The sequence below is a fragment of the Copadichromis virginalis genome, linkage group LG23 (assembly GCF_057382275.1).
Source record: "Copadichromis virginalis isolate Kocher_CV1m ecotype Utaka linkage group LG23, C_Virginalis_male_GT1.1, whole genome shotgun sequence".
In the NCBI taxonomy this organism is placed as follows: domain Eukaryota; kingdom Metazoa; phylum Chordata; class Actinopteri; order Cichliformes; family Cichlidae; genus Copadichromis; species Copadichromis virginalis.
This window is the reverse complement of record NC_140639.1, coordinates 8169771-8185708: the sequence shown is the minus strand read 5'-3', so window position 1 is coordinate 8185708 and position 15938 is coordinate 8169771. Positions and strand designations below refer to the sequence as shown.

At 38.2% G+C, this 15938-nt stretch overlaps 1 protein-coding gene across 3 annotated transcripts in view; it reads left to right on the top strand.

Annotated features, from left to right (window-relative positions):
* The first annotated feature begins 17 nt into the window (after positions 1–17).
* osbpl1a (oxysterol binding protein-like 1A) overlaps positions 18–15938 on the top strand; it is a 33400-nt gene continuing 17479 nt past the window's right edge. For all 3 annotated transcript variants that reach the window (XM_085447361.1, XM_085447358.1, XM_085447357.1), the window contains exons 1-15: positions 18–463; positions 2381–2510; positions 2593–2678; positions 2760–2834; positions 2953–3064; positions 3185–3270; positions 5267–5411; positions 8265–8332; positions 8443–8487; positions 11220–11293; positions 11825–11888; positions 12002–12103; positions 13084–13209; positions 13344–13425; positions 13743–13849. In XM_085447361.1, coding sequence (XP_085303487.1) covers positions 2387–2510; positions 2593–2678; positions 2760–2834; positions 2953–3064; positions 3185–3270; positions 5267–5411; positions 8265–8332; positions 8443–8487; positions 11220–11293; positions 11825–11888; positions 12002–12103; positions 13084–13209; positions 13344–13425; positions 13743–13849 — 1296 coding nt within the window. In that variant the 5' untranslated portion in view covers positions 18–463; positions 2381–2386. The remainder of the gene's footprint in view (positions 464–2380; positions 2511–2592; positions 2679–2759; positions 2835–2952; positions 3065–3184; positions 3271–5266; positions 5412–8264; positions 8333–8442; positions 8488–11219; positions 11294–11824; positions 11889–12001; positions 12104–13083; positions 13210–13343; positions 13426–13742; positions 13850–15938) is intronic.

Below are 15938 nucleotides of genomic sequence, written 5' to 3'. Positions count from 1 at the left end.
GACAACAATAAAATCGTAAGAAGAAAGAACATAAAAAACCGAGAGCGTCTCAGTTTTATTTTAATTTAAGACAGCAGTTCATCAATTTTATTTATTTATTTGTTATTCATGCTCTTTATTTGCAATAACAGTCTTTTATTTTGAAAGGAGTGGGATTGGGCCAGGGCGAGTTCCGCTGCACGATAATCAGCTGATCTAAGTGTAAACAGTGCACGGAGGTTGTGTCATGTGCTGGGGGAAGAGACAGGGGCAGTGATAGTTTTCGGCTGTCGGTCAGCTGGACGATAAATGGGAAACGTATGAAGTGAAGAGCGACAGCGTGATGTGTTCCGCTGTGTTTGCGCTGCAGTGAGACAGCAGGAAGGGCTTAAAATATCACATGCAGCTTCACAGAGGGCCTGTGTGAGCAGCTCTGCCTGAAAACACTGGATTTTACCTTCACGGGACTGCATTAGTTTAAGTAGTAAGTGTGTGTGTGTGTGTGTGTGTGTGTTTCTGTGCGCGCGCTCGGTATTTATTCAGTCGCTGCTGTGTTTATTCTAATGACACATGAGGAATTTAGCTTGCAACTGAGACGATTTAAGTTGAGCAAGAAGTGAGGTTTGAGGGTAAAATACTACATCAAGTAAGGAAATAAAGGTTCAGGTAAATTCAGTCTAACTGTAGAAAATTGGTCATTGCGACTAATATGTTATCTTTATCAGTGGTTTCACAGTGTAGCTGCTCGACATGGAGACGGTCTTAACAAATTTTTGTACACTCAGGTATTTTATCCACACCGAGGGCCTCGTCTGAGGAGTTGTAAGATAAATGGAAGGGGTCATGAGATAATGAATGGGGGGGGGGGGGGGGGGGGGGGGGAGAGTCCTCCGCAAATGTGTGATCATTTGCCGACTTTTCTCCAAATTATTATTATTATTATTATTACTGTTCCAATAATTAATATTTTGGGTAAATAGTGGATGGGATTGGATTTTGTTCATCAAAAAGGTTTATTTGGAATCGCAAACAACTCCTAGACAGCCATAGGGACAATGCTTTTTAAGGGGTTGTAAGAAGAGGACAACTTTGGAAAAAAAATGTTGCATTTATTTCTTTAATGTAAAATCTTTCGAATAACTGTAAAAAGTAAATTGCCTGGTAAATGTAGTACTTTTGCGTGGAAGTGTAAAGTAACACTAAATGGAAATGTAAAATTAAATCCATATTAAACCTCATTATACACAAGTAAACATGCTTTCTTTGCACACTGAAACATAAGCCTTTAAAAAATATTTTATGATATGTTTATCTTATTAAAAGATTATAATCAGCCCTGGGTGTTACCGCAGCAAAAATAAACCTCAAATGAGAGAGTGGATTGAGCATTAGTGAAAGAAATTTTAAAAAGCTGATTGACTTAAAATGTTTCTGTTTGTTTTTTTTATTAAGAGACATCAAACCAGGCTTTGCAGGTTTTCTGATCAGGATTGGCAAATGATTGTTTTGTTTTTTTAAAACGTGCTTTTCCTGAAATTGCAGTGTGCAGTTTGAGTCAGGTCACTTAACTGTTACTGTCACATGCTTTTCAATCCCAGGTAAACCTGTTTCATTGCTTCTCCAAACCACCCCGGTGCCCTGCCAACGTCATAATTGCACAGTCTGCTTTGTCTTGTCCTGTCAATGTGATTCACGAATCCTTGCTCACAGCCACATGACATTTAAAAACATTGCTTAACTAAGCTTTTTGTCTATCTGTTTTTCTTTCCATACTGGGATTTAATTGCAGATACACTAGAATGTCATGTCATGTGGACTTTTTTTCAGAGAAAGCCTTCCTTCTTGCCTTCCTTCTTGTAAGGCTGGTCTGGTGACTGCTGCCTTTTGCAATAATTTGGATTTCCTTCTTCTCCCTTATTGTGTGACATAACAAACTCCTGTGACTTTTTCTTCACATGTCCTAAAGCAGGAGAAATGATGACTTATTAAGCAATATGAGCCAACCGCTGACTTTACACTTGTAGCTCAGTTTACTTTTGTCCCAATCACATGATATTGTATGGACTGTAACTTGCCTCAAGATGACTTCTATTATGAATCGGGTGAAATGAATTTAATTGAATGTCGCACGTATGTCATCAGGTCTTTTTATTGAATTTAGACACTACCCATTTTTTAGCATTAGAAATTATAGGCAGGAATGGTCCAAATAATAATTTATTCCAGTTTCAATGCAATGATTTCAAAGTATATGCTATGATTAGCAATTCTCTTTAGTTCCTGGGTGTCTTTTAGGTGGATAGGTTTTCCTTGAAGCACAATTTTATTCACAAAAAAAATTAAAAAGCCTTAATTTCTTCATTCCTTTTCTTTTTCTTTTTTTGGGGGGTTTTCTATGCAGGGGTCTATGGAGGAGCTGGAGCCAGAGGAGCAGTTCCTACGATATGCCCGGAATGGAGATCTGCCCGGGGTTCAAAGGCTCCTCCTGTCCAAGATAAGGGAAGAGATACAGCTCAATATCAATTGCAAAGGTCTGTGATTTGTGTATATCGAGAAAATATATGTGCCTGCTGTGGGCTGGTTTATTTCATTATGTCCTGTTTTTTTTTTCAGGAAAAAGTAAATCTAACCTGGGATGGACACCGCTTCACTTGGCCTGCTATTTTGGACACAAAGATGTAGTTGAGGAGTTGCTCAAGGTAATGTTTCTTTTCTTCAAAGCATGGAGATTTTGAGTAACTGCAGAGGTAACACATGTGTCATCACACCCTCCCCTCCAGGCAGGGGCAGATGTTAACTTGCCCAATAATATTGGAGATACGCCGCTGCACAAAGCTGCTTTCACAGGAAGAAAGGTATGTTAATGTGTCAGCAATTTTCATTTCAGATTTTGAGTCCTTTCATGCTTTGCATATCATTAACAGTAGTATTTATGCAAATATTTTGTTCATCAATCAATCACATATTGATCAGGAGGTTGTCATGCTGCTGCTGCACTATGGTGCGTGTGCTACTGTCATCAATGGGACAGCACAGATTCCCAAAGACGTGACACAAAATGCAGAGATCAGAAGCATGCTGGAAGGTGAGCCAGATATTCTGTCAGCAAAGAGATGGAAATGTGTTAATTAATTTTTTTCATGCAAAATGCTTATATAGTACCTACATTTTCTTCTTTTAAATCCTGCCTTGTCACTGAAAACAGCGGCTGAGAGAACAGAGGAGAGAAAGCTGGAGGAGAAACTTTTGGATGCTGCACGGGAAGGAGACCTTTCAACGCTAACTCAGTTGGTAAGTACCAGATAACTGAAGCCTAACAATGTAGAAGTCTGAGTCTTATAGGGCTCCCCCTATAGCTGCAGATTCTGCAGCTATAGGGGGCGCCCTATAGTCTGCAGATTGTGTCCTCCCCACTATGTGATTCTGCGCCAGGCTCTTTATCATTAAATAACTCTTAAAAATAGAAGTCTGAGTTTTACATTCTGTCCTGAAATAGTTTGGAATGTCTTTAGCTAATCCGGGCAAAGATCTTTGGGTATCATGGAAGTTTGGTAAAGGAATGTGTTTAAAATCAGTTCTAGCTTGTTAGCCCTGGTCTGAGGTCTGTAGACCCACCACAGACCTCAGTTTCACTAAAGCTTTTGGACAGATGAGGATAAATTCCTGTTCAGTAATGCCTAGAATATGATTCATAAATCCTCTGTAACATTGTGACACTCCTTAAACGGTGTACATTTTACTTTTATTTTATCATATTGTGAAAGCAAAACTCATAAACTGTTACAAATTAAAATATGCAGTAACATGATATATGAGGACAACTGCCATTAAATGACTTGACAACTATCATAATTATGTAATCATTGCAAATGTCTGAAAATTGATGACTTCAGCATTCAGTGGACATTTTCTGCAGTTCTCTCTTTATAATAATCTTTGAATTTAAAAAGCAACATTTGTTACTTTCAATCTACATATCAGTAATACGAGTTTATCACACTGGGGCTTGGAATCAGTGCGATGGCATTTCTAACAATTTAGCGAAACCAAAACATCAACATGTTTTAGACTATAACAAGACATTATATTTTGTTATTTAGACACGTTATTTCTTTATACGTTGTTTCCAGGCAGGCAGATTTTTTTAGCAATACTTCTCCAGTTTTTTTTCAAGATCTTTCAGATTTCTTGGACATTAGCTGCTTCGTCACTTCCAGTCCTCGTACGTGACAGTTTTCTGAGGAATTTTTTATTTTTCCTGTAAGCAACTGAACACACCTATAAATCATTCAAGCACAAAAAGACGTCTAACTGTGTTGTATCAGTGTATCAGATAGTTACAAAATAACAACCCAACAACAGACAACTTGACAACATTTAAACAGTGTCTTTAGGCACTTTGTTACTACCTGCCTGTCACAAAAACCCATGATCTTCATAATGTGTAAAGTGTGTCTTTAAAATAAATGAGAAAACGGGTAAAAACAAATGTTGCAAGCTTAAAAAACAAATACAGCAGATTACCAGTATTTGAACATATGAAAGTAAGAAATAGGAGAAATCCCAGTCATGACCTGATGGATGATCGCAGAGATTCATTCATCTAATGATGGCGCCGCCATTGCGTGCAATAGGTCGGCAGCCTTATGAAATTATGAAATTTCCCATTGTGGGACTAATAAAGGTATATCAAATCAAATCAATCTTGAGCAGAACACAAACACAGAGGTGTTTTTCTGTATTAGATGTAATACTTTAAGTGCATTTGCCTAAATATACTTGTATTTTATAATGGTATGCTTCACTGAAGTAAATGGTGGCGTAATAAGTGAAGGTTAGTACAATAAAGCTAAAATGTTACATTTTAGCAAGTAAGAGTACTTGTTAAACAGCCTGTTGGCACTCACACTGTAAGCAGATTAGCGTGATTACAGAGACTTTTTGTGCCTTAACTGACAGTTACACCCTAAAGTATCACACCGTGTTCACAAGACCATGTGAACACGGTGCCATCAGCTACGCCCTTTGAAATCCAATACTTCACAAAAGCCTGAAGTGAGAAACCACTGGACACAAATCAATATTTTCAATTGCAGTGTTCAGAAAAATAAAGGGAACAGTGGCAGTTCAGTTTTAGAGAGCCATTGCAGTCTTAACTATTCCAGCTCTCTGTGGCTGCATCAGAAATCTAAGGAGTCATGCTTCAGTTCTTAACAGAATAATAAGGAGCATCAGGGCACTTGGGTTCACACAGCACACCTGTTTCTGTCCTGTGTGTTTTCTGTAGCTCTGCAGGAAGAAGCCTCCAGACATCAACTGCACAGATCTGCTAGGTAACACTCCGTTGCACTGTGCAGCCTATCGAGGCCAGAGGCAGTGTGCCCTGAAGCTGCTCAAGGGTGGAGCCAACCCCAACTTCCAAAACAAGAATGGTATGATTCATCAGCCACAGCTGGCAACCATGAATAACTGGGAGATATTCAATAATTTTCCTTTTTGTCACAAATACCAGAAGCAACAATGAACTTATTGTCTTGCCAGGACTGTCTGCACAGCCAAACTTAAGAAATTAAAAGGAACTTGTCATGCTAATTTCCAGCTCCATTTTATGGTTCTTGGACTCTATTGGTCTCCAGTAGACTATTACATGGTTCAAAGTTTAGAATAATCTTTATTTGGCTTTTCTTGGTTTCTCTGCAGCCCATCTGTTCACTTAATGTCAGATACAATGCTTTTGAGCTTCCTGCGCCTTTCTTTTAAACCCGCTTTCTTCTGATTGGCTGTCCCTCAAAAACAGAAGGCCTGACAGAATGTGGGGGCGGGGCTCCTGTGCTCACAGCTAGAGCTGTGTGTCTGAGATGACCATGTTAGAAATATTCTCTCTCTCTGACATCATATAGAGCCAAATGTAGAAAAAAATGTGAGTGTTTAACAGGGATTGCATGTACATGCAATGACCTCATTGTATGAAACATTTGCTTTGTTTAATATGACCTTTCATCTTTGTAACAACATGTATGTAACAGAAAATAAGAAAATTTGCAGGTTTACTTTAAATGTTCTAAAATCTAACAAAGGACTCAGCTGGATAATTGCCCAAAGGTTCATTTGTTGCCTTAATTATTTCAACAGTTTCTAAGCTTTGGTTTTTGTTTATTTTTTTGTTTTGTTTATGAGCAGAAACCAGTCAGAGGCATAATTTTTATTACTACAGGGAGTGCAGAATTATTAGGCAAGTTATATTTTTGAGGAATAATTTTATTATTGAACAACAACCATGTTCTCAACGAACCCAAAAAACTCATTAATATCAAAGCTGAATGTTTTTGGAAGTAGTTTTTAGTTTGTTTTTAGTTTTAGCTATTTTAGGGGGATATCTGTGTGTGCAGGTGACTATTACTGTGCATAATTATTAGGCAACTTAACAAAAAACAAATATATACCCATTTCAATTATTTATTTTTACCAGTGACACCAATATAACATCTCCACATTCACAAATATACATTTCTGACATTCAAAAACAAAACAAAAACAAATCAGCAACCAATATAGCCACCTTTCTTTGCAAGGACACTCAAAAGCCTGCCATCCATGGATTCTGTCAGTGTTTTGATCTGTTCACCATCAACATTGCGTGCAGCAGCAACCACAGCCTCCCAGACACTGTTCAGAGAGGTGTACCGTTTTCCCTCCTTGTAAATCTCACATTTGATGATGGACCACAGGTTGTCAATGGGGTTCAGATCAGGTGAACAAGGAGGCCATGTCATTAGTTTTCTTCTTTTATACCCTTTCTTGCCAGCCACGCTGTGGAGTACTTGGACGCGTGTGATGGAGCATTGTCCTGCATGAAAATCATGTTTTTCTTGAAGGATGCAGACTTCTTCCTGTACCACTGCTTGAAGAAGGTGTCTTCCAGAAACTGGCAGTAGGACTGGGAGTTGAGCTTGACTCCATCCTCAACCCGAAAAGGCCCCACAAGCTCATCTTTGATGATACCAGCCCAAACCAGTACTCCACCTCCACCTTGCTGGCGTCTGAGTCGGACTGGAGCTCTCTGCCCTTTACCAATCCAGCCACGGGCCCATCAAGACTCACTCTCATTTCATCAGTCCATAAAACCTTAGAAAAACCAGTCTTAAGATATTTCTTGGCCCAGTCTTGACGTTTCAGCTTGTGTGCCTTGTTCAGTGGTGGTCGTCTTTCAGCCTTTCTTACCTTGGCCATGTCTCTGAGTATTGCACACCTTGTGCTTTTGGGCACTCCAGTGATGTTGCAGCTCTGAAATATGGCCAAACTGGTGGCAAGTGGCATCTTGGCAGCTGCACGCTTGACTTTTCTCAGTTCATGGGCAGTTATTTTGCGCCTTGGTTTTTCCACACGCTTCTTGCGACCCTGTTGACTATTTTGAATGAAACGCTTGATTGTTCGATGATCACGCTTCAGAAGCTTTGCAATTTTGAGACTGCTGCATCCCTCTGCAAGATATCTCACTATTTTTGACTTTTCTGAGCCTGTCAAGTCCTTCTTTTGACCCATTTTGCCAAAGGAAAGGACGTTGCCTAATAATTATGCACACCTGATATAGGGTGTTGATGTCATTAGACCACACCCCTTCTCATTACAGAGATGCACATCACCTAATATGCTTAATTGGTAGTAGGCTTTCGAGCCTATACAGCTTGGAGTAAGACAACATGCATGAAGAGGATGATGTGGACAAAATGCTCATTTGCCTAATAATTCTGCACTCCCTGTATTATTTTGAATCAATCTGAAATCGTTTTGCTGCTGGAAATAACACGGTGACAAATACGTATGAATACACAGGTATAAAAAGTCCACCCAAAAATGATCTATGTACATGTGCAGTAAAAAAGGAAATCCTCAGGTCTGGCAGCCAAAGACAGGATAGGAAATGGAAACTATTGAGAATGCGTTTCAGCATGTTTCACAAGGTCTGTCTGAATTCTTTCACCCAAACAAAAATAGCAAACGCCTAGGCGGTTTCTCCAAAAATGTTCAAAGTTTAAAATTCTAATCAGTTTTGGCAATTGCAGCAGTTCTTCCTGTGACTCGAACATGATTATCGAGGCAAAAAATTTAGAAACTGTGATTGCATGAGAAGCACAAGCTGCTCGGATGTAAATGAGTCCTTGATATTTATAATTGCTGTCACCAGCATTTAAACATTCTTGAATCCTGCAGTATTTTTCTCCCTCTGTAAAAATGTGCTCTGTTGTGTTAAAGCTCCTCTTGTCTTGTATGTCCATAACTTGTAGGCCAAACAGTATTTGATCTGGCCAGTGATACAGCAATGAAGCAGATTCTTGAGGGCAACATTCATCGAGTGAGTATCCAGCTGATAGTTGCTGTCCTAATTAACTATTTGTTCTCTTCTGTTTTTTTATGTTTTATTTTTTTAAACGGATTCATCTTTGCTCTTTGTCTGCCTGGCAGGATATGACCCGACATGTCAAGAAGTATGAAGGACCTCTCTGGAAGGTAAAATATGGGAACTGGCTTTTTTGGTAGCTCTGAAAATCCAATCAGCGAACGAAAACGCACAATTAAAGAAAAGGAGTAAGGCATATATATCTCTTCCTTGCTAAAATACTCCTCACAGCATGTAGTTCAGTGGTTCTTAAACTTTGTTGGCACGTTTCTCTTAACACATTCACTGCCAGCCATTTTCAAATCAGGTAACTCCCCACTGCCAGGGTTTTTGAGCATTTCTACTCATTTTTGAAGAGCCACAGAAAACTGTGTGTTATGATCATATAAACGCTGAACCTACCAAAATGAAGAACAGACCCTCTTCTTTCATCCAAAAAAAAAGCTTGTTTCTACCATTTTCCATTCTTTAGTAATCAGCTGTAGAATAGAGGTGGGTTCCACCAAAAATGCCTGTTTTGACCAAAAAAAGGGAGAAAATGAGCTTTTTGTGAAAAATACATTTCAAGCAGAAAAGTGCCTTTGACACTAATATTTCTTGCTTTGTGACACCTCTAACATATAAAATAGTTTTTCACTTCTATAAAACAGAAATAACACTGCGAAAGGTTATGTTTTATCAAAACAATTTATTTACAAATATATGAAAAAATAAAATTCACTGACAAGCTGCCCGAGGTTGTATTCTGGCCCCTCCCATTGAAAAACGTAATTGACGTCTATAGACGTCAATGGCAGTCAACGTAAGTTTTTCAATTGACGTCTATAGACGTCAATGGCAGTGAATGAGTTAAGAAAAAAAACGTTCTCACCTCCTACCAAACAAATTTTTGTCAGTTAACAATAACAAAGCATCCAAGTTGAAAACTGGAGAAATAAAGGTCAACAAGATAGCATCAGCAAATTGTTGTTTGTTAATCTTCCCCAAATAAATTACATTAGTTCAACTTCATTTCAGTCTGTATTTTACCTCCGGTTGACCATCTCCCTGTCTGCACTGGCTCTAAGCCCCACCAGGGGGGCCTGCCCCACAGTTTGAGAGCCAAAACTCACTCCTGATTGCTTTTACAGTACCGATCATACTCAGTGTTTATATGCTTTTATTATAAAAATAACTTTGACATGTAGTCCAGAAATCTGTTTTTTTTTTGTCATTAAATTGAAATGAGCATTTAAAAATCCAGAATTCCAGAGGTGCGGTGTGTAACTACACCATCAGCTCGCTGCTTCATCAAATGTCGTGACCGTGAACGCAGACAAAGATCACAGTAGCAGATACAGCAGGCTTTACAGAGATTGCGATTGTCAGCTGACAACTAAAGAATAATCTAAGTGTTAATCATTTTTTAGTTATGTCATAGTGGTAGGGAAGGAAATCAAGAACAGGCTGAATTTTGCAGAATTTTCCTGCATTCTTATCACTCCCTTTTATCATTGCTGGAATGTTTCCTGGCAGTTGTGCATTGTGAAACATTGACGTCAGGCTCATGGCAGTGTAATTTTGTGCACCTGACAATTATGCAAGTCCGGCAGACACAGAGATGATAACACAGAAAATGTGTAGAGCGTTTTCCACACTGAAAAACCGATAAAGAATCAATAAGAGAATTGCTAAAGAGTCTTACGCCTCTGGGGTGGCAGTGATGCCTGCTTTTGAGTTAAGCAAAACAGACACAAGCATCAAATCATCAGTGATCAGTGTGAGCCAAACATTATTGTACTGGAGAAAAACACAGTTTGCATTCCACACCTCTGACTGGCTTCTGTTTCTGAGAAACAAAGTCAAAACATAAATTCTGTGAAACTGAAACTGAAATATTTAAAACTCAACCTTACAGGTTTTTTAAATTATCTGGAAGAATCCTGTGTTTAAGTTTATTAAACTTACATTGAACTTATTTATTGCTCATTTTGCTTTTAAGTTATATTCAATATACAATACCCAGACTAAATAAATAAATAAAAACTGCCTATGCAAACAGCTAAGAAACTTCCACTGCACAATTACTGTTGTGATTAATATGTTTCACCTGGTAAAATGTTATTTAACCCAATCTGATTCAGAGAATAGCATCTCATTTCTTAAACAACCATATCCTGCGTTCATGTGAACAAAGGTTACATTATTGCATCACACAAAGAAAACGTTTTAAAACTACAAAGAACTGCGTATCACATTATTAAAACCCAGAAGAAGAAATGCAGTCAAAACAAAATATTGAATGATCATGATCATGGATTAGTTTGAGTGCCTTACAGTGAAATCAATCATTTTCACGCATCGGTTGATCGACACGGAATCCTGAGCTTAATATGGAACCTTTGGGATGTGCTGGTGAAGACATTAGGCACCGGTCCGACACTTCCATCACCAATCCAAGATCCCCAGATTGTTATGTTGCATCGCTGCAACGCTAAAAGAGCTCCAACAAAATGCTGTTTTGTGGCTTTACAGGTGCAAATGTGTGATTGTAGGATGCCCACACACACACTGCTGTTCAGACTTGTTGTTAACATTGGGACGGCAAAGAAATCTGTTTCACTTAGTGGATGAACTGAGGAGCCAAGATAAGATAAATAAGGATGATTTAAATGTGAATCGTGTGATTTAGTGGTTTGCAGCAATGAAAATATCAAGCTGGAGATGAATATAACAGGTCCACTTTGCTGAAATCTATTGTAATAAATAGTCTCTTTCAGCCACTAGTGAAATCAGAAAAGGCTAAAAAATATTTAATTGAAAAATTAGACTGCTGATTCTTCACTTGTGTGGCTTCCTGCAGAGCTCCAGATTTTTTGGATGGCGCTCTTACTGGGTCGTCCTTCAAGATGGTGTTATATCCTGGTACTCAAAACAGTAGGTGCATCCCTCATTTTGTCTGTGCTCCTTGAATCAGACGTGTGAAAAGGTCTTAGCTAGAGATAAATGGAAGTGCTGCACAGTTTTGATTAGAAAGGTGCTATAGATCAGCGGTCCCCAACCCCCGGGCCACGGACCGGCCCATGAGTCGTTTGGTACCGGGCTGCGAGAGTTTAGGCTCGGGTGTGAAATTCATCGTTTTTAGGGGTTTTAATGGTTTTTAACATTATTTTTTTTTGTCTGTTTTATCATTAACTCGGTTTCCCTCGGTCTTTTCCCGTGTGTTATGAATAAATCTTCTTTTTTGTTGTATTTATCCGCGACAAGGCCAGTCCGTGAAAATATTGTCAGATCATAAACCGGTTGGTGGTGCAAAAAAGATTGTGGACCGCTGCTATAGATGAGAGACAAATGAGTAAAGAAGAGGAGAATTATTTCCCGTATACCTTTCCTTCTATCATCTATCAACTGTTGAGATTCCAAGTGAAATGGAAAAGGCCTCAATCTGTTTTTCTTTCTTCTATGAAGGTCAGAAGCAGCTGCCGGTGAAAGAAGGCAAGGCTGTAAGTCCCTCACAAACGCTCACTGTTTGGTAAGCCAACATTCAACATTGCGTTCCCTTTTTTTTGACCCCTGTGCTGAATTTGTCTTTGTGTAGCTTCTGCTTTTCCACAAATGAAAGCTTCTGATGTTTCTCATTTCCAGATAAGAGCCAAAGATAACTGCTTTTTCACTCTCAAGTGCTTTGATGACAGTGTGCACCACTTTAAAGTATCACCTAAAAATGACCCAGAGGGAACAAGAAAAGTAAGTTTGGTTTCTCCTCAGGTTGTCATTTCAAACACTTTTTAAAAATTCCTGTTATCTCCTGACCTTCGTTTTCTGCAAAGTTTTTGCAATAGCTCTGAAATGGGGAAAAAGCTAAGTTGCAATCTTAACTAATAACCTAACTTACTACCTTTCCTTACACTGTAAATGTTCCACATGTGTGGAATCCATTGGTAGATGAATAAAGTTCTTCTCTTTACTGGGTTACCCCAGTGTTCTTTAAGTGCATTTAAACAAACAGAAATTTATTAACAGTTCTCTAATCATATGTTTTGAAATCTTGAAGTAAAATGTAATTTTTAGCTTTTCTCAGGCTTTATGCAAAAGTGTAAAATCTCAAATGCACCCCAAGCTCATTAATTAACTCTTTGTTTGTTTAGTCATTATAACAACCCAGGTGTGAGAATTTGCATCATTACATTGAGTTATTCACAGGATTATTACTTGACTTTTGTAGTTGTTATGCGAGCTGTTCAGATGCTAAGACGTTGTCGCTCTAGATGAGAAATCGTTGTCTACTTTGTCTCTTGCATTGCTATGAATTATCTATCAGCGTAAGTAGCTGATAAAGAATGTAATTAAAAGTCCCGGCCATTATGTAAAATATACTACTAAAATTTGAAATGCAAGCTGTGTTCTAAAAGAAAATTTTGGCAATTTGGGAAAACAGTCGTTAGCTGGAAATAAGTACAAGTTTGTTTGTTTTTAATATATATAACAAATCACAGTAAAATTTGTCAGCTAGTAAATTTTAGAGGCAGATTATATATTTTATGACCTTTACAGAGAGAGCCTGGCTAGCTTATTTTCATCTTCTCTCCTGATGCTCCTCTAAAAAGAAATAATAATAATAATAAACATGTTTCCTATAGTATTTCAAAAACACATAAAGGTCAAGATCAGTCAAATAACTAAGTAAGCTTTTTGGTTTTTCTGTCCTTTGTTTGTCTTTCTTTAAGGCATGGGTTGATACATTGGAGGAGCACGCAGCTTACAGCACATACTACTGCTCCCAAGAGCAAGGGAGCGAAGAGGAGGAATACGAAGAAGTGATGTCACTTGGAGAGCTAACAAGTTCACTACAGGTGGCTGCAAACAGAAAGCGAGCCTAATTAGCATGTTGGCTTAACGACCCATAGTGTTTTCTGTGAACTAGTCCACCCACCCCGTGCTACTTTTTGTTGATCTGCAGTCTTCTCCCATCTCTCTAAATCACCAGGTTGCAGATGTCAGCCAGAAAAATCTGGAGAAGGAGGTCGCAGCGCTCCTGTCCATGCTGAAGAATGAAGAGCTGTCAGAAAGTAAAGCCTTTTATTTCACTTTTCTTTGTTATGTAATATACAGTACGTAGACGAGGAGAAACACACTTACACAGGAGGTGAAATGAAAACCTTTTGATTTAAAATTACAAGAGTCTTCAAACAGATTTAAATGCACAGTAATGTCTGAAAGACTGTTAATTAAGACGCAGCCATCTGGCACTGTCATTAGAGGTTTCTGCAGTGTGCTTGCTCTTTATACATGTTCTAAGAGCGTTTAAAAAAACAAACAAACTGTAATAGCTCAAAGTTGTGACTTTTCCATTGCATTCATTACTTTATGTGTTTTATCCCCTCAGAATTTCCATCAACAATACTGCAAAAGATGCAAGAAATATGTGAATTATCCAGCGAAACCACTTCCAATCTCAACATTTGTCTCAGCCTCTTCTCCAGACAGGAAGGGGTGAGTGTGACCTTCCAAAGACAAATTTAAACTTTTATTTGAGAGCCTAGTGACTGTGACTGTTTTTCAGCTGATTATCAGCATTTTAGTCACCATTAACTGAAGACGGTTATTATCTAAGTTTACTTGGATCATAGAAAGGAGATAAATGAGATTACAGTGACATTTTAAATAACTTGATATCTGTAAGTGTTATATTGAGACTGTTGGGGCTCAGTAAGATGATGTATATCTTTGGGATGTAAAAAGAAATTATCCTACACAAAAAGATGCTGGAAAAATTCACTCTAACAAAAGCAGCTCAGCGGACTGAGTGGAAGTGATTATATGCTTACACATGGGGTTTTTTTCTTTGTTTTTGATTCAATGGATTTGATTAAAATGGAAGGATTCGGGGGCTAGAATACACCCCCTCATGAAAACAGGTAGATTATACCGCTTATAGCAACCTCAATTTTGCAACAATCTAGAAGAGAATGCAATAATCATTTAAAACCTGCAATTGATTCAAAATACCGTAAAGACAATGAAAGCATAACACATGTTGAATAGGAGAAGGGTTTTTTTTGTTTTTTTTGTTTTTTTTGTTTTGTTTTTATGAAATATGCTAATTTATGAACTTCTAGCAACACATTTCAAAGTGATTTGGGAGGGGCGGCATATGAAACACTGGAAAAGTTGTATTAAAAGCAACGACAACAAAGAAGAAAACACCTGAAAGAACTTCTCACAGCTAATTAGGTTAAATGGCAAAAGGTCAGTGCATGACTGGTATAAAAGAAAAGCTTTACAGCAAGGATGAGTCTTTCAGCAATAAATGTGGGGAGGGATTCGCCATTCTGCAAAAGTCCAAGCAACACGTTGACCTATAAAGCTCATTTATGTATGCATATTTTTTATTACTCTTGAACCACATTAAAGTAGCTTTGCATGACTGACCGTTCAAAAGCTGTTTTAAACAGCTGTTCTATCTTCATAAACACATTTTTGTTATGCCAGCTTTCTTCTCATTAGCTGTTCCTCACAAACAAAAGATTTGAACAGCAGTTGGGTGGATGTCCTCTGCTCCAAATTAGGGGTTATGCTGTTGAATTGGCAATATTGGCGATATACACTTTCTTTAAATTATGTAGAGCAAAGAAAAAAAGGAACAGAGTGTTTGAAACAAATTTTGCCTTCCTGATGATGTAAAACTTGTTTTTTATATTAGTATCGACCCTACAAAGATTGGGGGATTTCAGCCTCTGTGCTTCATAATATTTTTAAAGATTCAGAGAAAAATTGAAAATCTCTGTACGCCGGGGACAAGGCTGAAAGCAGATTCGAAACGGCTGTGATCGTCAGGCTCTCAGGCAGCACATTTGAATTTTGTTGCTGTTGGGCTCAGAACAATTACAAAAACACTGTCAGGTGGGGACGGTTTGTTTACACATCAATAAATTAATGAATATTTGATCCTCTTCGAACGAGATCAGAAAAAAACAACAAGAAAAAAACTTTTTCCATTAAAGCAGTGGTTCCAAACTTTTTTGCTGGGCCCCCCTTTGTTTTACAAGAAAACTGTTACACCCCCCCCCCCCCCCCCCCCCCACACACACACACACACACACACACACACACACACACACACACATTTTGTTTTCAAACTCCATTGCAGTTTATTTCAAACCTCAAACATTTAGTAAACAATTAAGCAAATACAAGTAAACTGCAATAAATTACAGGCAGCAATAAAATACACTACTAACTCTTTTACGCTGCGTCCACACCTACACGGGTATTTTTGAAAACGCAGCTGTTTCTATGCGTTTGGACCTTTCGTCCACACGTAAACGGCGTTTCGAATCACCGAAAACGGAGAATGATGCTAGCAGTGTCCAAGGGTTCGTTCTTTGTTTTTGCTTTTTGTTTTGTTTTTCATACCGCGGGCCCCACACTTTGGGAACCTCTGCTTTAGACATTATGGGTGTTTTTTTTTTTTTTTTTTTTGTGTTTGTTACTTGGTATTTAGATTTTTTTTTTATGAGTTTCTATTTTTGTCTTTCTAGGCACTAACCTTTCAAAGTTATTGCAGAGCCAAAATATATTA